Below are 24,190 nucleotides of genomic sequence, written 5' to 3'. Positions count from 1 at the left end.
TCGGCGGTGGGTTTGATTCGCTCGATCGCGCCGGCCGGGGCCCCGAGTCTCCATCCACGCCGGCGTCGATGCGCCGTGAAAGATTCGTAAGTCCATTCACTGGACTCCATTGTACGTTACCGGCGGCTCCAATGATGCGAAGAGCTTTCCCCCGCGATCATGGCAGAGAGACGCATATGGTGTGTGCAATCACTGAATTCTATCCTGATCGAGGGTACTAGCACATTCGTGAGTACTAGCACACCAGTTCTGCTAAAACGTACTAGATGTGACCGCTAGAACTGGCAGATGGAAGTCACAAGTCACAATGACACAGTTCAGTAGCAAAACGCACACGTACACGCATCATGTTTGGGAGGACTTCCAGAAGTTCTGCCTTTCCAGGTTGGTAGGAGCATCTGAATTTAGGTAGTCAATCACCTTCCAACTCAGGCTAGTGATGGCTTCCTTTAACATCAAAAGCTTTCAGCAGGAGTAGTGGGTCATCCACAACATAAACTCCCGATCATTGGATTGACCTCAGTGAGGTTAGCCGAACCCAACTTAAGCTGCAACTGCTCTTTATCCTCAGGACGCAGCACAACTAAACTAACAGGCGCCAAATTTTGACCAAATCCTCTCTTTACATCGCTGACCCTATACGGTCCACCAGATTTGACCTAGCCTAACTGCTCATGCGGCAATTCTTCAAACCGAATTTATGTCCAAATGTCAAAGCTACTGCACAATAACCCATCATTCATTCAATAGGGTTTATGAAGTAGGTTCTCCGTGCTACTAAACTAACAGGCACCAAATTATGACCAAATCCTCACTACCATCGCTGACCCTAGAAGGTCCACCAGGTTTGGCCTAGCCTAACTGCTCGCGCGGCGCCGCTCTCCAAATCTTCAAGCCGAATTTATGCCCAAATGTCAAAGGTACTGGACGGTTGAACAATTTGGTTACCCATCATCACTCATTCAGTAGGGTTCGTGAAGTAGGTTTTTCTTGCACTTCGCTCACACTCAACCACAACTTTCAATTCAGTTGGTGGGCGCAGAGGTCTGCGCTGTGAACACATAGCATCTCTGAAGCGACGTGCAGGTCACACTTAAAGAGGGTGAGCTGAGTTGTGTCACCTGAAAAATGCTCAGAGCTCAGAGCTGAAGTAACCATGAAGCATTCAGGGGAACCTTGATGCATGCCGTGGCAAAAAATATTCCAAGGATTCGAGAAAGGAAGCAGTTGTCGTTGAACTGTAGTAGAATTTTTTTGTGCATGGGCGGAGTAGGAGCACCACCCATCCATTTTCATTTTGGAAATCAAAGTATCATCTGGATTCGATTGTCGGTTGCCCACGCATCTAATTGCTGCATATTGTCATAATATCTTTTTGGCTGAAATTTTATAGGAGCACAACATACAACATAACCCATGTCCACGATTTTTTTCACATTTTTTGAAAACTTAGAAGTGCAGCATGGGACATTGGGGTACAGGCGCAACTAGCTGCGAACTGTATTTTCCTGGCAAGTACATACTCTTGACAGCAGACATTTTAAGTGGGGCTATCAAGTTCCAGGGCCTGGGACGGAAGGCCCTTTCTGGAACTGAAAAAAAAAATGCAATTCAATTAACAAGGAGAATAGCACACAGAAACATGTACAGTCTGATGCAACTATGCATGGGAATTGCATAGTTGCTCATTGAAGTAAAATGTACATTGATCAGGCTTGCCATAGTGCTAGTATCTTAGGTAGTATCATACATCTTAGGCCCACAAAAATGCTGATATGGCATCTAATTAATGAGGAGAGACAAGATTAGAGTAACATAGGTGGGTGGATACTGTATCATAGCACACATTACGAGAAAAGCTAATGCTAAATAGATCTTGTACACACGTTTTGTATTGGGATACGACAAAACAATAAATTTAGAAGATTATGATACTACTCTATGATACCACCCACTATAGTGATAGTATCATAGACAAGTATCATATGCATGATACTACAATATGATACTATGCACTATGACCAGCCACAACTCACACCAACTTCCTTTTCTACTCTTTCATCAAAGATACTAGTTCTCCCACACCACACGTACTCCACAAAACCAGGTAAAAAACTAACTGCAGAATATCTCCTGTAACTATATGCATTTCTTTTCCCAGTTACATGGCGAGAACTTGCATATGTACAGCGTTAACAGTGGAGCCGCTTCCCGCTCATTTAGGTAAGAAAACTATAACTTCACTTCACCCCCTATACAAAACTCCTACATCAAACAGCAAACACGAGAAACTAGACCTATTCATGCATGTTCCGCATACGGCACAGGTCTTGCACCTCCGAGCTGCCGAACAGCGCGAAATCAGAACGGTGCAAGTGATTCGACTGGCTCTTCCTGGAAGAACGTTCTGCAGAACCTTCACTTGATGAAGAATCACCGAGTGGGGCGGTGACGGCCAGTAGATTGGAGGTCGGGGGAGCTGGGGTTGCCGCACAACAGTGCCGGACGTTGATCCTGTGTGTGATGGTTTCGGTTGAGGTGCTGCCTGTCACATTGACCAGCAGAACAGCCTCCTTATCCCTGGTCACTTCGCACCACCCGTTTTGCATAACTCCGTCGACGAATTCTTCTTGAGTGTAGTAGTTTTCATGATGCACGGTAACTTCCATTGTTTCTCCAGGTTCAATCAGACCAATGGATGGTTGAACCTGCATAACATAGCACATAAGAGATAAGACAGAATTATTGGCATGCATGCATAAGTCAGTAAATTTGCTCATATCTTCACAAAACAGCTACCGAATGGAGTACTACAGATGCAACCACAGTACAATGAGATATAATTTAGTACGGTGAGCTATCTCTCCATGCCTATTTTGGTAGGCTGAGATATAATATGTTTTGTCTAATTTTGCTTTTCCTGTAACGAGAAAACGCCTCGTATATTTCTCAGATGAGTAACTGACACTACTGAGAGAGTGTCAGTTACCATCATACAAAGAACATCAAACAAGTAAAGGAGAGGTTCCATGGTTGTCCAAATTTAGTTTTTCTAGAACGAAAAGGACTACTGTATAACTCCCAAACTCTGAGTCGACTGACGAGCAATGGATAGAAAACTGTCCATGATACAACCAAAAGTATGAACGGTATTTTAGGACTGTTGGTGAAGATATGATACTTTTTTGGCAGGGGAGTCATGCTAGAGTAGCGTTTGCTATCAAAACACTAGTATAACTCCCAAACTCAGAGTCGACTGACGAGCAATCGATAGAAAACTGTCCATTATGCAACCAAAAGTATGAACGGTAATTTTAGGACTGTTGGTGAGGATAGGATACTTTTGTGGCAGGGGGTCGTGCTAGAGTAACGTCTGCTATCAAAACACTAGTATGATACAGTAAAACAAATAGGTACCAAAGATCAAGCAAAAGCCAAATAAGACAAACACAAGAAAGCTTTGTTCAAAACAAAAGGAACAAACTGTACATACCTCAAGCCAATGCGGAAAGCCGTAGGATGCCCTTGGAACAAAATCATCCTGGTTGCTCGTCGACTGGCCTTCGCACAAGATTTCAAAAGCAGACCTTTTTGTTCCACAGTTATTGGCTATCCGAAGGACAACAGTTTCTTGATTTTCCAATATAATGTTATTTGTGCTGATTATAGTGTCTGGAACACAATGCGACTCTTCAAGCAAACAACGTATTTTTTCATTAGATTCGATTATTTTTCCATACTCTTGCCTTCTTATCAGCTCATCCACTCTCGCAAGATCAACATTAAATGTACAGTTCACTGGTTTATGATCACTGTCTGTCACATCCATGCAAGCCTCATATCTATCAAAATGTACAAAAAGCATATTATATACAAAAGCATGATTATAACTGAGAAGGGACTAGAATGATGTAATTCTCTATAAAAAGGAGAGTTAAGTGTTGCAGAATCTTACGATGTAATTGCAGCAACAATGGGACACTCTAACGAGCATTCACCTAATGATTCAGAACGGCTATCTCGATACACTATTCGATCGCACCAAGCAGGTATTCTCTTCTTCTCACCCGAATCATAACCTACATCAGAATTGACAGACAATATTTTCAGTTCTAAAGTATTATCTGAATTTGATACCGAAAAAATGAACATTTAAACTTTATTGTGATGGAACTTTCTAACTAAGCAAGTATTTAAGTATGAAAATAGACAATACCTGCAAGGCCTGGTTGGTGTCTTTGGAATTTGTAAGTTGGAGGAAATCTGACAAAACCTTCACGCATCCCTTGAAACACGTTTCCTTCCTTCATTTGTGCTCGAAGTTGATCCCTTTCTCGAAGCCAGTCGAAGCTTCTTTGCGAGACCATGTCCCTTGCCTCATCATAAGTGATACCATAAAGTCGGTAGTTGAAATCACCAAGAAATACAACCATATCAGCTTCTGCCAGCTCAGGCCTATCTTCATCAGGCTGATTCCCGTTAGCCTGCAAGTATGGCAATATCTATGCATAAATACGCTTCGTTGCAGTACTTAAGGCTGTATATGATTCTAGAAAACAGTTTAATGATTACATACATTCACTGCTTTAGCCAATTGGACAGATGTAGAAGAAGCTGTACCGGAAGGGAAAAAACAAGTTATAGACATCATTTATAATTAATTACTGCAAATGGATACTTCAAAAGAGGAGGGATGAGAATAGAAAACCTGCAGATCCATGAGGCTTGTTGAAGTTCATTGTCCGATAAATATAATCAAAATCAGCATTACGACGGGTAACATTTTCTAGATGTGCAGCAAAATGATTATTCACAAAACATATCCTGCGATCATAAACCCTAATTCTTAACCCGACACCACCCTGCAAAAAACAATCAGATGACACCTGTCAGTATACACTGCAGAATGGCAATAGAAATACTATGTATTAGTTTGGCACACTTGACAAGAACCAAGATATGATAAGAAGCTAATGTGATTTGTTTCATATCGTTCACATGTTGAAGTAGATTTTCTAAGTAGATTTTATAATCCAAAAGGAGGGTCAACCCCCAGCCTCTGCCCAAATCAATGCACACACATCCGATTTTATTGAAATAGTGCCATGCCATTACTAATCCAGTCTCAGCACAAAATGGGAACCAATAGAACTGTGTAACACAACTGATGCAGGCCTGCAGCACCCAATCTATTACTATTCATGTAGATTGCGGAGGTTGTTTCTCCTTAGGTCTAACATTACTTGAATTCTTTGAATCTAACACTTGCTGGAAAATTGTTCCTCCTTAGGACATACAATACAACGAAAAATATAGAGTATTTTGTGATCATATATTAAAGCATCCAAATAGTCCTGTGCAGATTGTTGGTTTATGTTTTTCTTTTCCAGCAGAAACATTTCCAGAAGTTTGATAGCAGGTCCAAGGGGAAAATTTAGGATACGGCAAGTGGTAATATGCACATCAACTGATAGTAACTGGTACCAAATCGAAGAGTTCATAGTTTCATACACATTGTCAAATATATATAGGATAAATACCTCCTATTCGTGGGTGTAGTTACACCCATGTCTAATATACTATATATATAATGATTTTTCACGAAATTAGAGGTATGAATAACTAGAAAATAAAGAGATTAATTAGTTTCTTAGCCATCAGTTCAATTATTCCCACTAAAGGGGATAGCATAAACTCATTGAATCAGGAGTCCAAATACACAAACAATGCCTCAGATCTTCTCTAATCATGCTAGGGGTTAGGCCCTGCCAATGGTCGCCTTTAACTAGCTTAGGACATCACATTTCCAGGATCGTGTACCTTGTTGCCAATAGCGCGTCCAAAGCCGCATGGTACGGCAGCAGCATCAACATCACCAACATGTGGCTTAAGGTCTGTTCTTGCCCTGGAAATAATCAGAAGTCACGGAGAAGTGTGAATGAACAAAAAGTAATAGGATACTAGAAAACTGATAACAAAAATATATGATGTATTAATAAACCATTTCATGATAAGCCAGTACCATGCAGCAATAAGTAATCCAGCCAACTGCCTCGAACCAACTCGGTGGAAGGATATCCCTTCATCAAGTGTCTTGCCAATATTGTCTATCCACCACTGACCATTGGCACTTCCCTCAAGCCCTACCTAAGGCCATAAGCAAGCAACTTGAATCAAATGCTTGGTTTAGAGAACTTGCATACAGCAAGAGTGTTAACAATCAGCTGGTGTTGTACAGAATTGCAAAATGGAACGGAAGCAAAATAAGTAAAGATATAATCAGGAGCATTGTCCAAAAAGGAATTTTGTACTCTTAGTCAATTATTTCTTTTCACTTTTACACCAGTAGGTTCTTTAAGAAGTTCTCAGTGTAGCATCATCACATTAATAGTGCTGGTATAAAATTAGCTTTGGAATCAAGTAAACTAAATATATTGTTGAGATAAATTTAACATCAAAGTTGGACAGGAAGAGAAGCAAGGTGAACTATTATGCCCGGATGAATGCAATATTCACCCCTAGTGTCTGAATGAGAGTAAACAATAGCAACATGAAATATAATGTAGCACAAACAGTAGGACATAATAATTGTATAATCTTGATACTAGTATAAACAAATGCAGCAGAATGCTTAGATAAAGCAGAACCAGGAAGATGGCAAGGAAATACTACTTCCCCTAACCCCACATTTCATCATAAGTTTGTTTCCATATTTTTAGCCAGTTAGGACTTAGGAAGCGGTGCAATCAATAATTAGCACCGTTCATTTGGCATGGTCTCCATTAGTATGTTTCACGATAGATACAAATAACTAAAAAAGCATGATCATATAAGCTACTATAAAGTTTGAAACATTAGTGCCACTTTACTGTCAACAGTCATATATATTGTTGGGAAGATTGATAGTCAAACATTACAAAACTCGAATATGGGGGCACCTTATATACATTATCATGAGGGCTACTATTTATATTTTGAATCTGGGAAAGAGGCAAACACTCCTATTTTGAAAATTGGAGTATAGATAACAAGCATACAGCAATAAAGAAACAAATTGTCAGTTCCAACTTATAGTGTGAATGTGATATATTAATGCTGAAATAGTATTTCTGTTTCACTGTTACCTATTTGCTGGAACCTTAGTCACTCGCTTCTTTTTTCTTTTCTTTTCTTTTCTTTTTCTTTTTTCTTTTCTTTTTGTTTCCTTTTCTTTCCTTTTTTTTTCTTTTTTTTCTTTCTTTCTCCTTGTTTTGGTTCTCTTTTCTGTTGGGTTTCATATCTAGCCTACCCCAACTTGCTTGGGTTTCACTGTTACCTATTTGCCTGCATTAACAATAACTTCCTATGTGTGGTTTTTGAGCAATAAAACAAGAAAAGTGATGTGACTGGTAAGGTCAAGTATCTTACACTTTCTTTAGCTGCAGCCATGGCAAGAACTCCAGCACCCATTTCTACCTCTTGCAAGCCAACAACCACCAAGCCAACATCAGATGATGCACTACGCAACCATGAATAAAGTGAATCGGGGGATGCTTTCTCCTGCGCAACATTCCAAGTTCCAACCAGCATTTTAATGTTCTCTATCCTTGTATATTTCATCTCCCTGTTTGTCAACTCAGTTCGCAGAATATCATCCAGAGGGCCAGGGGAAGTTAGAGGCCATCCTCGAATACCACCATGATGGGCCAGCGTAAAGATGTAAGAACCACAAATGGCCATCTGTATGACTGGACAGCTATGTCCAGTCCATCCTGCCAGAAAGTTACTTTCAGCATCCATTACTTGAATAGTACCACTGGCATAGCCTACCCACACCCTTTCTCCAAGTGCCTTGATGCATTGAACAGACGAATTATGATACTGGAACTCTTGTAACCAATTCCCGTTTCCATCCCACATGATAATCGAACCATCTGTGCAACCTGACCAAATTGCTCCATCCATTGCTTGAGCCACTGCTTCTATTCGGCGGTTATCATCGACGAATGTCCCTTTTGTTGCAACTCTGCGTACTGCATCACCTGCCCCCATCAAGGCACTCCAAGATTTCTGGAAAAATGTGAAAGAACCTTGGGGTTTCTCCTTCTTTGTGGGTTTTACTTTGATTTCTTCCTCTATAAATTGTTCTGGCATCACTGGTGGCTCTAGACGAGCTGACTCCACTTGGCCGTCCATGCCAAACACTTTTAACAGCTCCCTTGTCCGAGCATCCCTATCGAAAGCATATCAGCAAAATTAGTTCCAAGGCCATGGACTTATGAACTTGAGGAAACTGATGCAATGTATTGACGAAAGCATACCAAAGAGCAAAGGTCATGCTAGTTAGAGTCCAAACTTTTGCTTGACAATGGTCCGCAAGCATGTGTTTCACATCATTAGTGGGCAAAGAGGACATGTTACCAACCGTGGCATGGTTTCTAAGGTCAATATACGCTTGTTCAACCAGCAAAGCAGCCATATGTTTTTCTTCTGGTGTTAGTGAGAGGGACCTAGCAATGGCATCCCAAGGCCATGCCTTAATAACACCCCCTTCGGTGCCTGACCATATTTCACCTGTTTCCAAGAGATTGAAATGAAACATATCAATGTGGGATAAATTTTCATTCTTTTTTTAGTTAAAATATTGATGTCTTACTCATGTATGCAACATGAGATGAATGAATGTCGATACACAGACTTGTGATTCAAACATCGGCTGTGATTGAATCCATAACGGAAGCAACGAAGGAAAGAAAACTGAAAATTAATTTTTGTCATGGAATAAACTGCATAACTAAAAAAAATACTTAAATAGGTTTTGAGTAGGCAACCAAGAATCTTATGGATTTACCATTTTGCAATTGACAAGTGGTGATTAGGATAGATTCAAGTTACCAAGGATATGAGAGTTGAACATTTGATAATTAGTGACTGGGTGAAATTCTTCGCTTAAGTTGTAATTGAAAGATTGCTGCACTACCCAATTAAACCAAAAGTCTGAATTGATGGAAAGAGATTAGGCAGTGTATTTATATTTAACACTCCCCCTCACGTCTAGGCTATTTTAGTCCTTAGCGTGGGTTCGGCGTAGGCCGCAGAATCTTTTTTCTTTTGTTTTTAATACTACGCGAGCAGGGTCTTAAACTTGAGAGATCTTGGCTCTGATACCATAAAAGATTGCTGCAGTAGCAAATTAAACCAAAAGTCCAAACTGATGGAAAGAGACTAGGTAGTGTATATTTAACAGTAATAAGGCTTTAGTTTGTCACCTTAATTCTGTTAGTTATGCACTTCAATTACAGTGGTTGTCTCAGGTTGTAATCAGGGCGAGGAACTCGGTGTGCGCAACAAGACTGTGGACTTGTAGTCAGGGTGAGGCACTCGGTGCGCTGTAACCAGGCTGTAATATCAAGCTTGCTTTGATTTTCTGTAAGAATCTGATTGATGGTTAACATCAAGACACCTGGCTGTGCTTGTTCCGTCAGCGAAATATAGGATGCCCCTCGGATGGAGAAAAGCAAATTGATATCTTCAGAAATTCTAGTAAAGCTAATTCTACCGTCCGAAACTTCTCCGCCTTAAAGCAAAAAGTGCAAAAGTGCTGAAAGCTTTCTTGCTAAGTTACTACTTGCTACTACCATATACTCATGTAAACCCAGCTAATTTGAACATTTCAGTCACGTAAATTAAGCTAAGTTGGAAATTTCCAGTTGTCACTTCACATCTTTCAGCAGTGTCATTGCCGGACTGCGGTGGCAGCTAGTTCTTATCAATGACAGAATCTTGTTTTCCTCAAAGCAAGATTGCTATGCACGAACAAAGAACTGAGCTTCTCACCGTACGATGTCACGACCATGGAGGGCACTGTGTGATACAGTATCAAACTTCTCCAACTTAAAGCAAAAAAAAAAAGTGCAAAAGTGCCGAAAGCTTTCTTGCTAACTTACTACACAAGCATCTCTACTCACGTAAAATCAGCTAATTTGAGCATGTCAGTCAAGTAAAATCAGCTAAGTTGGAAATTTCCAGTTGTCACTTCACATCTTTCAGCAGTGTCATTGCCGGACTGCGCTGGCAGCTCGTTCTTATCAATGGCAGAATCTGCTTTTCCTCAAAGCAGTCGATGAGAAACAAGATTGCTATGGATGAACAAGGAATTGAGCTTCTCACCTTGCGATGTCACGACCACGGAGAGCGCCGTGTGATATCAAGCTTTTGCTTTGATTTTCTGTAAGAATCTGATAGGTGTTTAACATCAAGACACCTGGACGTGCTTGTTCCATCATCGAAATATAGGATGCCCCGCCTATGGAGAAAAGCTAATTGATTTCTTGGGAAATGCCTACCGTCCAAAACTTGTCCAACTTAATAAAGCAAAAAGGTGCAAAAGTGCCGAAAGCTTTCTTGCAAACTTACTACGCAAGCATCCCTACTCATGTAAAATGAACTAATTTGAGCATTTCAGCCACGTAAAATCAGCTAAATTGAAGTTTTGCAGCTATCTCTTCACATCTTTCAGCCGGATTGAGCTGGTAGCTCCGCTCAATCCATTCTTATCCACGGCAGAATCCGCTCCCTTTCCTCAAAGCAGACAATGACAAACAAGATCGATACGGATGGATGAACCAAGGAAGAGAGCTTCTCACCGTACGATGTGACGACCATGGAGAGCACGGGCGTGCGGCCGTGCGCCTGCCACGTCAGGGCCTCCCTGAACATGGGCGCGCCCTCGCCGTCACCCCCAGCGGCGTCTGCCGCCGGCGCCGCGGCGAGGTCCATGCGCCAGGACCGGATCCTCCCGTCCCTGTGGCCCGTCCACACGAGCCTGTTGGCGGCGTCGACCGCGACGCAGAGCGCGGGCGGCGCGGGCGCGGACTCCGCGAACGGCGCGCTCTCCTCGTCCCCGCGCCGCGCGCCCGGGACGCCGCACCCGTCGAACACCCTGTCCAGCGCCCACACGCGAACGCCGGACTCCGCGCCGGCCCAGAGCTGGCGGAGCCGCGGCGCGCACGCGAGCGTGCGCAGGAAGGAGCACACCTGCGTCTCCCGCGGCGGGTGCGGCCGCACCTCGAGCGCCGGCGGGCGGCCCGGGTGCATGGCGGCGCGGCGCGGCACGCGGAATATGCCCTCGCCCCCGCCCGCGCCCACGAACTCCGGCAGGGGGCCTGTGGGGCAATTCGAGGTCGTTGCGGGACGGTCCAGCGTCACCGCTCCGCCGACGATGAAAGAAGCGGAGGAGGGGTGCGTCGGCTCGGCGGTGGGGTTGTGGTGGCGGTGGGGCGGGAGCTGGTGGGGGTAGGGCAAGAACCGCGCGGGGTCGTGGTGGCGGTGCGCGGAGGCGATAGGGTCGTCGTCGAGGCTGTGGGAGCTGAGCGCGGCGTGGCGCGCGTGCTCGGCCTGCGCCGCCGCGTCCCGCGCGAGCGGCTGGCTGTACGATATCCCCTTCCGCTGCGGCGCCCGCTCCCGGCCGTCGTCCGGCTCCATGCCGCCTCGGTCGGGGTCCGGCCACGCGTGTGGCGGAGGTGGAGAGGGCCGCGCGCGCCGTGGAGGGAAGGGAACTCCGGAGACCGGAGGGAGCTTGGTGTGACAGTGTGGACGAAGGCCGGCCGTGTGTCGTGGTTATATGAGTGGATGGCTGGTGGACCGGGACCACGGGCGGTCCCCGGCGACGGCGAGGCACCGGCCAGTAGGAAAGAAAGTGGAGCGTGGGGAAGCTAGCTCCTCGCCGCGCCGTGAATCCGTGATGTTTTTTTTTTTTTTTGAGATAAACTGCTGCGATATATTAAACGGCACACTCAGGTGCTAACACGGATACAAGAAAGTCTGGAGGGTCGTCCTCCCATACTTCACAACACTTATTTTCGCAGCTAAACTGAGCTAAACAATGTGCAACTTTGTTCGCAGTACGACGCACGTGCCTAACAGAATGCTCGGCGAAGCCCTTCAGCAGCGACTTTATTTCCTCGACTAACGGTCCATGGATAGACCTGTCCACGTCGTTGCTTCTGATCTTTGCCACAGCACCAAGGCAGTCGGTTTCCAACACAATCTTCGACAAACCCTTCGTCCTTGCCAATACCAGCGCTTGCTTACATGCATGGAGCTCAGCTCTTTCCGGGTCGACGGCAAGGTGGGAAAAATGGCTAATCCCCGCCAGGAAAACACCATCGTGATCTCTCATGACCACACCACACCCTCCCGACCCGTCCTTCACCGAGAAAGCACCATCTGCATTTAGTTTTGTCCAACCTTGCTCAGGGGGGAGCCAGTGCTCCTCCACCTGCGCTGGACCCGCACTACTTGCCGGCTTGATCCCTTGCCACTCCTCTAACAGGAAAAACGATTTCTGGATAATCTCTCGTGGGTCAGCGATCCGTACCTCCTCTCTGGCATCATTCCTCGCCAACCACAGCTGGTAGAGAACCATGATACATACGCTGAGCTCCTCCTCCTTCAAGCACCCAAGCCAGTGAAGCAGCCAGCCATGTAAATCACGATGGCGTCGCATGTGTCCCCTCGGCCTGCAGAGTCGTAGTCCGGAGTGCCTGCGGGCAAGCTCCCACGTCTCCAATGAGTGCGCACACTCCCAGAACCGATGTAGCAGAGTTTCCTCCCTGTCACATACAATACAGCGCACTCCACCCTTAATTTTCCTTCTCTGCAGCTCATCCCCCACCGCCAGGCCGTTCTGAATAAGCCGCCAAACATGAATCTTTGCTTTTCCAGGGACATTCGCAGCCCAAAGGGCCAGCCACCCTCTGTGATCATCCGAACTATTAGACGAGCTCGCCGATCCAGATCCTGTAGTATTGAGGTGCATCTTCAGATGATACGCTGATTTTACACTGAATATCCCGTTTTTGGTGTAATTCCAAGCCAAATAGTCTTCTGTTCCAGCTCTACCCACAGGGATTTTCAGAATATCCTGAACATCAGCATCGAAGAAAACCTCACGCAGTTTACTATCATTCCACCCTTGGCCCCCATCAAGCAAAACCTCCTCCACCTTGCTTATCTCCACTCCTTGATTATGTCCCAGGGGCTTCATCCTACCATCTCTTGGGATCCAATTATGAGCCCAGACATCGATTTTCCTCCCGTCGCCCACACGCCACACTAGGCCCTCCTTCAGCAAATCCCTGCCATGAATAATACTCTTCCAGGTAAAGGATGCTGCCTTGGGACAACTTGCCGTCAAGATGTCCCCAGTTTTGAAATACCGTGCCTGGAGAACCCTAGCACATAGCGATGATGGAATAGTCAAAATCCGCCATGCCTGCTTTGCCAACAGAGCCTGATTGAATACCCCATAATTCCGAAACCCCATGCCTCCTCCACGTTTGGACACGCACATCCGATCCCAACTTATCCACGGCACCTTGCGTTTTCCGTCCGCTGACCCCCACCAAAACCCAGTGGCTATGGAGGTTAATTTGGAGCATGTCCTCTGTGACAATTTAAAGCATCCCATCGGATAAGTCGGTACCGCCTGCAGCACTGATTTAATGAGCGTTTCCTTCCCCTCCATAGACAAACCCTGGCCCTTCCATCCGTGCACCTTACTCCAGGACCTTTCTGGTAGGTGTTTGAAAGCACCATCCTTTGATCGCCCCACAGCCGTCGGAAGCCCCAAGTATTTCTCTGCTAGAGCTTCATATCCGATCCCGAGAGTAGCTTTCAGCTGAGTCCTCTTCTCGACATTACACCCCTTCCCAAAAAAGATCGAAGATTTGTCTCTATTAACCTTCTGTCCCGAGCTTATCTCATAAGCCCGCAGCACCTCCTTCAACGCCGTCAAGCTCGCCTCCGTGGCCTCCAAGAAAACAACGCTATCGTCGGCGAACAGGAGGTGTGTGACTGTTGGGCCCTGTGATCCAAAACCCACACCATTTATCTGTCTGTCTTCCTGAGCCTTTCGAAGTAGAGCAGAAAAACCCTCAACGCAAAAAAGGAACAGATATGGCGACAGGGGGTCGCCTTGGCGTAAGCCCCTCGACGGTAAGAACAGATCAGAGATGACGCCGTTGAGTTTGACAGAAAACCGGGCTGATGTAGCGCACCTCATGACCATTTCAATCCAACCTCTGGCAAACCCCATCTTCCCCATCATTTGTTCCAGAAAGCCCCATTCAACTCTGTCGTATGCTTTCATCATATCCAGCTTGACCGCGCACAGTGGAGTCTTCCTTTTTCTCTTCCTTATCGCATGTATACACTCATATGCTACCAAGACGTTATCAGTAATGAGCCTGCCCGGCACAAAAGCACTCTGTTCCTCTGATATCAGAATTGGGAGGATCCTCTTAAGCCTATTGGCAAGTACTTTAGAAGCGATCTTATAAAGGACGTTGCATAAGCTGATGGGCCTAAATTGGGTCAGCAACTCCGGATGATTTACTTTCGGTATCAGCACCAGAATTGTGTCATTGAAATCCTCCGGGCACTCCTTTCCGGACAGAAAATCTCTCACCGCCCTACATACATGTGGCTTCAACAGAGACCAGTGCCTCTGGTAAAACAGAGCAGGCAAACCGTCCTTGCCTGGAGCCTTGGTCGGCCCCATTTGGAACAAGGCCCCTTCAATCTCCTCATCCGAAATGCTGGCAGTAAGCCTAGAATTCATGGTGTCATCCACCATTTTGTCAATCAAAACCAGGATGTTTTCACTATTAGCCGACCCCTCCGACGTGTATAACTTCTGGTAGAAGGCCAGTGCCATATCCACCATTCCTTCATTGGTAGTACACCTGGAGCCATCATCACGCCGCAACTGCTTGACCGTGTTCTTGCGCTTTCTATGAGACGCTCTATTCTGAAAGTATTTAGTGTTACGATCACCTGCCTTCAGCCATTCTTGTCGAGAACGCTGTCTATACATAATCTCCTCCTTTTCATACAGATCGTGTAGCTTAGTCTCTATTTCTTTGGTTTCCGCCGATGATCCCGACACTAGTTGCTCAACCTTGGCCGCCTCAAGTTTGCCCCTCAACACCTTTATCTCAGCCTGTACTGAACCAAACGTATCGAAACTCCATCTCCTCATATCCCTCGACATAGCTTGCAGCTTGTCCCACAACCCCACAATACCAGGATCAGTAGTCGGGTTATTGTCCCACGCCTCCTGTATCATACCGTCGTATCCATCATGCTTCATCCACATCTCTTCGAACATGAAGCCTCGCTGCTGCCCCGGCCTCCGTCTTGGCGCTGTCGCCACAGTACGGATAATCAGGGCCAGATGGTCCGACTCCTCCGTCATCACATGCTCCACCTGTATATCAGGGAAAAGATCCAGGAAGGACGCCGTCGCCACTCCCCTATCCAACCTGACTTGCACGTTTGCCTCGCCCTCCCTTCTATTATTCCATGTGTAGGCATAGCCCTTATACCCCAAATCGGTGAGCTCACAGTCCATCAGACAATCACGGAATGCAATCATTTGACTCTCATTTCTAGGATTCCCACCGAGCTGCTCATTTTGGTGTAACACTTCATTAAAATCACCAGCACAAATCCATGGGAGGTCGTCCTGCCGCCTCAAATATCTGAGCGCTTCCCAAGTTCTATGACGCAGTTCGGTCCTTGGCTCCCCGTAGATTCCAGTGAACCTCCAGGTCTTGCCCTCATGAACTATTTTTGCATCAATGTAATACTGACACCACGGGCGAACAGACACTTCCACTCCCTCTCTCCACCATAGCGCCAAACCACCCGACCTTCCCACACAATCCACTGCAACTCCATTCTGAAAGCCCAAGCTCCACTTCAACCTATTCATCGCCTTTGCTTTCTTCTTTGTTTCAGAGAGAAAAACCACCATTGGGTTGTAGGATCTGATCAGATCCCGAAGCTCGCCTACTGCCGCGTCCAACCCCAAACCACGGCAGTTAAGGCCGAGGAGACTCATTGTTCTCGGCGGCCCTGCCCTGCAGGGTCCGCCGCTGGATCTTCAAGACGATCAAACACAGAGCTGGTCCTCTGTCCCTCTTCCTCCTGACTGTGTAGCCTGTCAAACACTGAGTTTACCCTTTGACGTTTACCAGCTGACCCGGACGTCTCATCCCCCACAACCTGCACAGGCACAGGCATCCAAACCAACTTGGAACTTCTCTTTTTATTCTTGGTTACACCCAGTGGCTCTTGATTCCCACTAGCTTTCGGGGGAACATCCGTTCTCCTAGCTCGCTTGACATAAGTACCCCCCTGGTTTTTCTTCAGCGTAGGGCCCAGTGGCACCGACGCTGGCTGCTTCTCTTTAGCCAACATTCTCTGATCCCTCCCCGGACTAGTCACATCCACCGTATCTTCCCTCCTCGCTCTATCGCCAGTGCGAGAAGAGCTGGAGTAGGAATAATCAGTAAACAGATTTCTTCTTGGTGGCACGTCCCTCACCGACGCCTCCCCCCTGAACATATTTTCCGTCCCTGCCGACCTGCTAGTGTAGCTGCTTGAGGATACAGATGGCCGGACAGGTGGTGGCGGGCGCTGGTTGCGCCTCGGAGAGGCTCGGAGCCATTCACCCCACTGCTGCACTTCTTCTTTTTCAGCAATGCAATCACCCTCTGCATGGACTAGACGCCCACAGTCAAAGCAAAAGTGCGGCACTTTCTCATATTTGATATCAAACCATGTTCCCTCTGCCTCCTCGCTTGACATTCTGAGAAACACACCCCTCACCAGCGGCTGATCAACTTTAACCGCTACCCGGATGCGTAAATCCTTTCCCCACGCCATGCCATCTTCATCCGTCTCCACACTGATAAACCTCCCAATCCAGTCACCAATGAGCTCCCCATAAGCTCTGTTCATCATATCCATAGGCAGATCCAAAACCCTTGCCCACAATTCCAACTCATCAAACACCATATCCGAGGGTCGTATAGCTCCATCGAATTCCTTCAACAGCACTACATTGAAATCAAATTGCCACGGCCCTCCTTTCATCACATGCCTGTAATCTCCTTCCGACGAGAATTTGACCACAAACCTGTTTTCTCCAATCTCCCTGAACGTGGCGGCATGGTGAAGTCCCCACGCACGGTGCAGCGCCCGCTCCAGGGCACCGATAACCAATTTGCGTGGCGAGCAAACCTTTCCCACCGCCGCCCATCGCGGCTGGATCCTCGTCGTCCCTGCATCCTTGATCACCAGGCCCGTCGCCTCCTTGTCCGTGAGAAGGAGATCCCCCATCCTCGCGGACAGGCCATCCGCCAATTCCGACCCACCCGCTTTCGCAGGTGATCTTGATGGAGCCCGCCGGCCTCCACCAGGCCCCCCTGACGATCTCACTGGGGAAACCATCAGCAAACCCTAAGCCCTCCCGCAGAACTCCGAGAGCACTGCAGATGAGGCTCGGAAAACCACCAGCGCACGACAAGATACTCGCCGTCGAGATCCGATCGCCGCCGAAGAACACCACACGAGAGTGGAAAACCCTAGCTAAACACGATCGCCTCCCGATCGCCCTAGGCGTAACTTCCGCTCTTAGTGGACCCGCTGAAAATCCGTGATGTTGGAAACGGCCCGGAGAGGGAGGTTGGTGTGCCCGGAATCGCCGCCCTGAAAGCTACGGCTTTCCTAAATGGATCGGAGTCAACTCTATTGGGAAAGGAGAATTCGTGTATGGATTATTGACAGATTTTGTTTATGGAGTACTACTAATGACAGCCTTTCATTGAGCTGTTTCCTTTGCTGATAATGCTCTCTTTTCCTTTGCTTGATTTTAAAAAAAACTTTTTTCCTTGGCTTGATAAATGATAATGCTCCTCGTAAGATTTTCTTTTGGATAATGTTGTACTCTACTGAGAGCTTTGTTTGAGAGGGAAATGACAAAATTTCGGAGTTTCATATCTCTTCCCTAGATTTTTTTTCATGTTCCAATATTTAAAAAAAAATCTAGAAAGAGATATGAAACTCCAAAATTTCCATTAGAACGTCGCATTCCACGGGCTCAACTCCTAAATTTTTCATGTTCTCATGTCTAAAGAATCATGCAAATGAAAGAGGCCCAAAACGGAGCGATCGCAAGAAAAATTAAATCAAAGATGACAAAAAAAGGTATGAATCCAGGTGAAGAAGGTTCTACAATCGCTTACTAGCCATCACTTTGAGGCATCTCAACTCTAATGTTCTTCATTTTGAAACGTTTGACTATCTTATTGTTTTGTCTCATGCAGCAAAATGGGTAAAGCGGAGATGATGCCTTCGAAAATCTTAATGTAACTTTTGATCTTATCATGATTTTATTTTTTGCATTTATTTTAAATCATTAAATGTGACATATTTTTAATTGGTAGATGAAGTCTTTTGTTTGCTAAACAAACATGTATACATATATGGTGTTGAATAAGTTTTGTGGAGGAAATTATGTACTCTCTCCAACCCATGAAACTTGTCTTAGATTTTCTAAAAAATTAGGTGTATCTAGACATCAAATAGTTTCTAGATACATTTAACGTTAGATAAATCTAAGACAACTTTCATGGGACGGGGTAGAATATTTTGGCCTCTCGACTATTTCAAAGTGCAAATTTGGTATATGATTCTTTTATTGCTTATGTTTTTTTTTAATTATTATGGGACTTTCCTTATTTTCCTTGTGATTCTTCTGATTTTATCGTTAATTTCCAAAAAAAAAAAATCTTGATGTCTATTCAAAGTTGTACTTAATTTTTACACTGATTTCTCATATTTTTCATGATTTTTTTTGGCAATACTTAAATCTGTATTGACTAGGTTGCCACATGTACAAAGCACCACCATATCATGGTTGAAACCGCTTTATGAGTGAAAAACCAAAAATATACAACCAGTTTTAGTAGATGAATCATGTGACTTGGAGGTTACACAGCCTCCAAGCAGTTTTAGTAGATGAATTTGGGTGTGTGCAAGTAAGAGAGCGGGTCCTAGCACTCGGACTTAAGATATGTCACGAGCAAGGCATGTATGAGCACCTTCTAGCCATCCGGGATATGCCTAGGTTCACAAGACCAAAAATATACATTATAGTTTTGCACTCGTAGAATTGTTTGATAACATGTAGAACATACTTTCTCCGTTCTCACGAAGGTTGTCTAACATTTGTCAAAATTTAGATGTATCTATACACTAAATAGTATATAGATATATCTAAATTTACCAAATTTCAGACAACCTTTATAGGACGGAGGGAGTACATATTCACATATTATTTTTCTAAAATCTACCGAGTATAACATGCATGCATATCTTGATCAATTCTTACCACAGTCCTCAATTTTCCTTCCATTCTATGCTTTGCGCACACTTCATAGGTGTTGCACTTATCCACCTCATGCAAGTCCCGCCGATAAATTACAAGATGAGAGAGACATAAGTAGGAAAATAAACCTTTCTGTGAAGTGTAAAGCATGTGAGGAAGATCACATGACTTTATCTAACCTTAGAAACGAAGGATAACCACTCTAGACTTGGCTGAATCTGCTGCCTACACTGCCACATCGCTCGATCGGAACACATGTAAGCTGAAACATACTTTAGGCTGCTATACATAGGCTCGTGCCACGGTTTCTAGACCGGGTCTAGTCATGTCCTGGGCGAGAGGGACCGGTCGTCCATTTTGTGGTGGGCACGCACGACAGTTTAACTTTTTTCCGCCTGGCCACTCTCTTTCAGTAGCCCATGATGAACTGGGATAAAGGGTCTGGATTTTGACAGCTGTCCATGATCTTCGTTAGTCTAATCTGATTGCCGTCCGATCGTCCTAGTCGTAAGCAGGTATCGACCAACATCAAGAAGCGACTAGGACCTTATCCTCCTTTCCGTCACGACCGGATCGCTTCCAAGGGAAAAGGGCTGTGAAAAGTATGGATTTTTGTAAGGAATTTTTTTGTCTAAAGTATGACATTGTGCACCGGCCATTGTGTAATATAAGATCGTGCACAAAGAGGCAGAGCATCAGACCACACAGTGGGCATGCATGCATCAGTGCTAGTTGAGTCCCTCGGTTCCATAATTCGTGTCAGTGATTTTACTTAGATTTGAATTAAAACTATAACCAAAGGTATGGAATGGAGGGAGTAGTATTTAAGATGACATGGAATTTGAATCGTGCAAATGAAAGTGGCATAAAACGGAGTGTCGATTGCAACGACAATTAAGTGAAAGATGGCAAAAGGTAGGAATCCAAACGAAGAAGGGTCGACAGTTGTTCACTAGTCATCATTCGAGGCGTCTGAACTCTAATGCTCCTAATTTTAGAACTTTTAACTCTATTATTGTTTTGTCTCGTGTAGCAAAATGGGTAAATCAGAGATGATGCCTTCGGAAGTCTTAACACGACTTTCGATCTTATCATGGATTTTAATTGTTTGTATTTGTTTCAACTTATTAACTATGACATGCATATTTTTAATTGGTAGATAAAGTCTTTTGTTTGCTAAATAACCATGAATATGTATGGTGTTGAATAAGCTTTGTGGAAAACTTATATCGAATACTTTGGCCTAGTGCAAATTTGGTGTGTCGGTTTCAACGTTTACCATGCTTCTTTGTTCTTCCGGTTTAAAAAACTTTGGAAATTTAAGGATAAACCGCTAGACTAGTGATAAGAGCGAGGTTGAACATTCTCATGCATCTAGGTTTAATCCCTATGATTGTTACGGTGTCAGTATTTATGCAGAGTACAAACATGTATGTGTGTAAGAGCATCCCCAGTCGTCTCCCCGACGAGGCCCCCGAGCGACGTTCTTTTCATCTGGACGGCGTAATTCGGCCCAGTCGCGCCCCCGGTTCCTCGATTTCGTCCGGATTTGGCCCTTCATCCATCCGGCGAGCCCACGCCATTCCCGGTCCCCCGGGGAGCTATCGGGGAGTCCGGACGAGTGAAAAGCGGGGAAGGGCCCGATCTGTCGGCGACTCGACACACGAACCCCACCGCCACCTCGCTCAAAATCCCCCACCCCTCGTATCTCTCTCGCTGCCGGCACCACACCGCCGGCTTGTTGCCCAGATTCCGCCGTCCCTCCTTCCCCACCTGTCTATATTCCGCCGTCTTTCGACGACGGCCTATCTGGCTGCTCCTCCGCCTGCCTGTTTTCCGACGACGGCCTACTCCTCGTCATTCGTGGCTCGGCTTGCCTCGACCACGCCCGTCAGGTGTTCGTCCATTTGCCTCGTCGACCATGGACTCGGACGAAGAGGAGGAGCAGATGTTCGTCGAGCTTATGCGAGAAGAGATGGTAGCCGCCGCCCAAGATGAGGAGCACATGATGATCCTCGGTTGCTTATCAAGCATGTACGCTGGGGTGGCAACTGGTCGACGTGGTGGGTATGGAGCTCCCGGTGATGGTGCAGATGACTATCTTCGGATGGCGGAGTCCACCGCCCTTGATTGTTTCTACCGGTTCTCCAGGGCCGTCATAGCAGTGTTCGGGGACTTTTACTTGAGATCACCCACTGTCGAAGACACTCAGAGGATCCTTGCAACAAATGAAGCTAGGGGTTTTCCAGGGATGCTTGGAAGCATTGACTGCATGCATTGGAAATGGAAGAACTGTCCGTTTGCGTGGCAGAGAATGTACAAGGGTCACAAAAAAGGCTGCATTGTGATACTTGAAGCAATGGCTACCCATGATCTCTGGATTTAGCACTCTTTCTTTGGTATGCCTGGATCCAACAATGACATCAACGTCCTAAACTGCTCCCTGATCTTTTCCAACCTTGTTGAGGGCCATGCTCCCCCGGTGAACTATGTGATCAATGGTCGGCACTACAACAAAGGATACTACCTTGCAGACGGTATCTATCCAAAGTGGGCAACATTTGTGAAGACTATCTCGAAACCTAGCACCCCCAAAGTTTCCGAGTTTGTCAAGAAATAAGAAGCTTGCCGAAAAGACGTCGAGCGTGCATTTGGTGTCCTCCAGCAGAGATTTGCTGTCGTCCGGTTCCCCGCTATGACTTGGTCCAAAGATCAGATGTGGGAGGTGATGAACTGTTGTGTGTGCTTACACAATATGATTATGAAGCGAAAACATCTGGTTCCTCTGGCTGAGCAAGAAGCACCATATGAGAGAGAGGGTCCTCTTGCACAGCCTAATCACCAGGTGCCGACATCATGGGCCGCCTTCATTGCTATGCGGCCAGGAGATTCGAGACTCTACAATGCATCAACAGCTGCAAGATGATCTGGTGGAGCACATATGGACGCCCGAGGAAACGCCAACGTCAACTAGTCTGTCTTAATTTGTTTCAAAACTTGTGAAATTGTGTGCTTCATTTGTTTCAGCACTTGTTAAACATTGTACTGATTTTCGCCGATTTTGTTTCAGCAATTTTCTGACTCTTATTCGCCGAACTTGTTAAATTTTATGTCGAATTTGTTTGAAATGTGTCAAATGGATTGGAGGAAAATTTCGCTAGATTTAGACGTGGGAAGCGCCAACGAGTGGAGATGCTCTAAGCGGCACAAAAGATACTAACGCAACGTGAGGACAATGGCGACTCTAAACTTTCCTACCTTGTGTAGAATACGTGCACTGTGTGTGTGGGGTGGTGGTCGTTGGGAGGTGATGTTACTGTGAGTTTTTGTGGGTTGTATGTGTCTTCTTTAAAAGACATAGTGTACAACTAGTCTCGTGCCACTACTGGAGAAGTGGAGAGTCTTGTTGATGATTTGGCAACTGTTTCACACACGTGGTAGCCAAGTCTGCAAAACTAGTTTAAAACAAATATAGTGAAATGAGAGGAATAAGAATCAGAAAACACATAAATAGTTTGTAAAAAATGCTAGGGGATTTTGGAACAGTGTAGCAATAAGGATTAATGAGTAAGGCTTATCTTTTTTTTTAAAAAAAAGTCAAGCCAGGTAAACTTTGACCAAAATTTTTTATTTTGACCGTGAAAATACATATTAATAACTATAATATTATATAGATGTCACATGAAAATACATTTCATCTTGTATCTAACGGTATTGATTTTGTATTGTACATGTTAATAATTTATTCCAGAAAAATTTGATCAAACTTTACATAGTTTGACTTTCCAAAAAAAAAAAGCCTCATTCATTAGAACGGAGGTAGTATATTTTTTTCTTTAGTTCTTATTGGGTTTTCCTTATTTTCCTTGTGATTCTTGTTATATGAATTTTCCAATATTAAAACGGTATTTGCTTGATGTTTATTCAAATTTCTACTTAATATTTTACACGTTTCTGGTTTCTCCTATTTTCATGATATTTTTTTACAGTATTTATATTTGTACTAACTAGCTTGTCACGTGTACGAAACCACCACCACATCATGGTTGAAACCGTTTTATGGGCGTAGGACCAAAAGATATATAGTTTTGCACTCTGTAGGATGAATACTGTTTGAAAACGTGCTGGAATCCATAGAGTAAAACATACATATTTATATTTTATCCTTTGAAATTTGCCACCTTTTTCTTCTTAAAATGGGGAGCGTAGCCCCGGCCTCTGCTGAAATTTGCCAAGTATAACATGGATGGACAATTAAAGACCATTCATACAAGGCCTACCGGAGACTAGAGCGAGCGATATATAGCGTGCCCGGTTGCATTTCAATTTAGCTCATACTATTTTCTAAAACATGATGAAACTTGAGGAAATTTAATGAAAATTGCAACACCATTCTTGAAGCGGGGAATTTGCGAAATCTAGACGGGTTTTAGGCTACCTAGCATGCACACCAGATTCGCCGGGTTCGCGCTTTGTTGCTCTTTGGAAGTCACCTGTCACCGGCTAAGACTACTCACAATGAGAGTATCATAACCAGTATCATGCACTACATGCATGCAAAAAGCTGATGTGTCACATTAATTAATGATGAAAGAGATGATAGTGACATCATAGGTAGATACCGTATCATAGCACGTAGAACAAGAAAAATTAATGCCAAACAAATCTTGTAATTTTATATCGAGATTCTACAAATCATTAAATACATGTAACATATGATACTACTCCCTCCGTCTCAGATTAACAGGCACGCACGCAGTTTAAGACAAACTTTGACCATAGATTTGTTCAAGAAAATATAAATTTTATGTCTACAAAATTTATATCATTAGATTCGTATGCAAAAAAGCTTTCTAATGATATAATTTTTGTGATATATATTTTATATTTTATTGATCAAAATAATGGTTAAACTAATTTCTTAAACTACATGCGCGCCTGTTAAACTGAGACGGAGGTAGTACTACATAA

General features: G+C 44.8%; 1 protein-coding gene across 2 annotated transcripts; it reads right to left on the bottom strand.

Moving 5' to 3' along the window:
• Window positions 1–2,032: 2,032 nt before the first annotated feature.
• On the bottom strand, window positions 2,033–11,703 carry LOC127316683 (type II inositol polyphosphate 5-phosphatase 15). Of its 2 annotated transcripts, none has more exons than XM_051347132.2 (11): window positions 10,626–11,703; window positions 8,301–8,553; window positions 7,408–8,212; window positions 6,023–6,147; window positions 5,821–5,905; window positions 4,709–4,862; window positions 4,577–4,614; window positions 4,217–4,484; window positions 3,956–4,079; window positions 3,494–3,842; window positions 2,033–2,708 (listed from the first exon to the last, which is right to left on the bottom strand). In XM_051347132.2, exons 1-11 carry the CDS (start codon window positions 11,461–11,463, stop codon window positions 2,298–2,300), a joined length of 3,450 nt encoding a protein of 1,149 aa, XP_051203092.1. In that variant the 5' UTR covers window positions 11,464–11,703; the 3' UTR covers window positions 2,033–2,297. The 2 variants fall into 2 exon arrangements, with proteins under 2 accessions (XP_051203092.1, XP_051203093.1); XM_051347133.1 differs by lacking the exon at window positions 10,626–11,703 and adding an exon at window positions 9,817–9,850.
• Window positions 11,704–24,190: the final 12,487 nt, after the last annotated feature.

The sequence above is a fragment of the Lolium perenne genome, chromosome 7 (genome assembly GCF_019359855.2).
Source record: "Lolium perenne isolate Kyuss_39 chromosome 7, Kyuss_2.0, whole genome shotgun sequence".
In the NCBI taxonomy this organism is placed as follows: Eukaryota; Viridiplantae; Streptophyta; class Magnoliopsida; order Poales; family Poaceae; genus Lolium; species Lolium perenne.
This window is presented reverse-complemented; position numbering and strand designations above follow the sequence as displayed.

Coding starts and splice junctions, on each gene's coding strand:
- LOC127316683 (XM_051347132.2), bottom strand. CDS start 11,463: ATGGAGCCGGACGACGGCCGGGAGCGGGCGCCGCAGCGGAAGGGGATA. Junction 6,148..7,407: donor TGGCTGCAGCTAAAGAAAGT/GTAAGATACTTG, acceptor TTATGGCCTTAG/GTAGGGCTTGAGGGAAGTGC. Junction 2,709..3,493: donor GCTTTCCGCATTGGCTTGAG/GTATGTACAGTT, acceptor TATGTTATGCAG/GTTCAACCATCCATTGGTCT.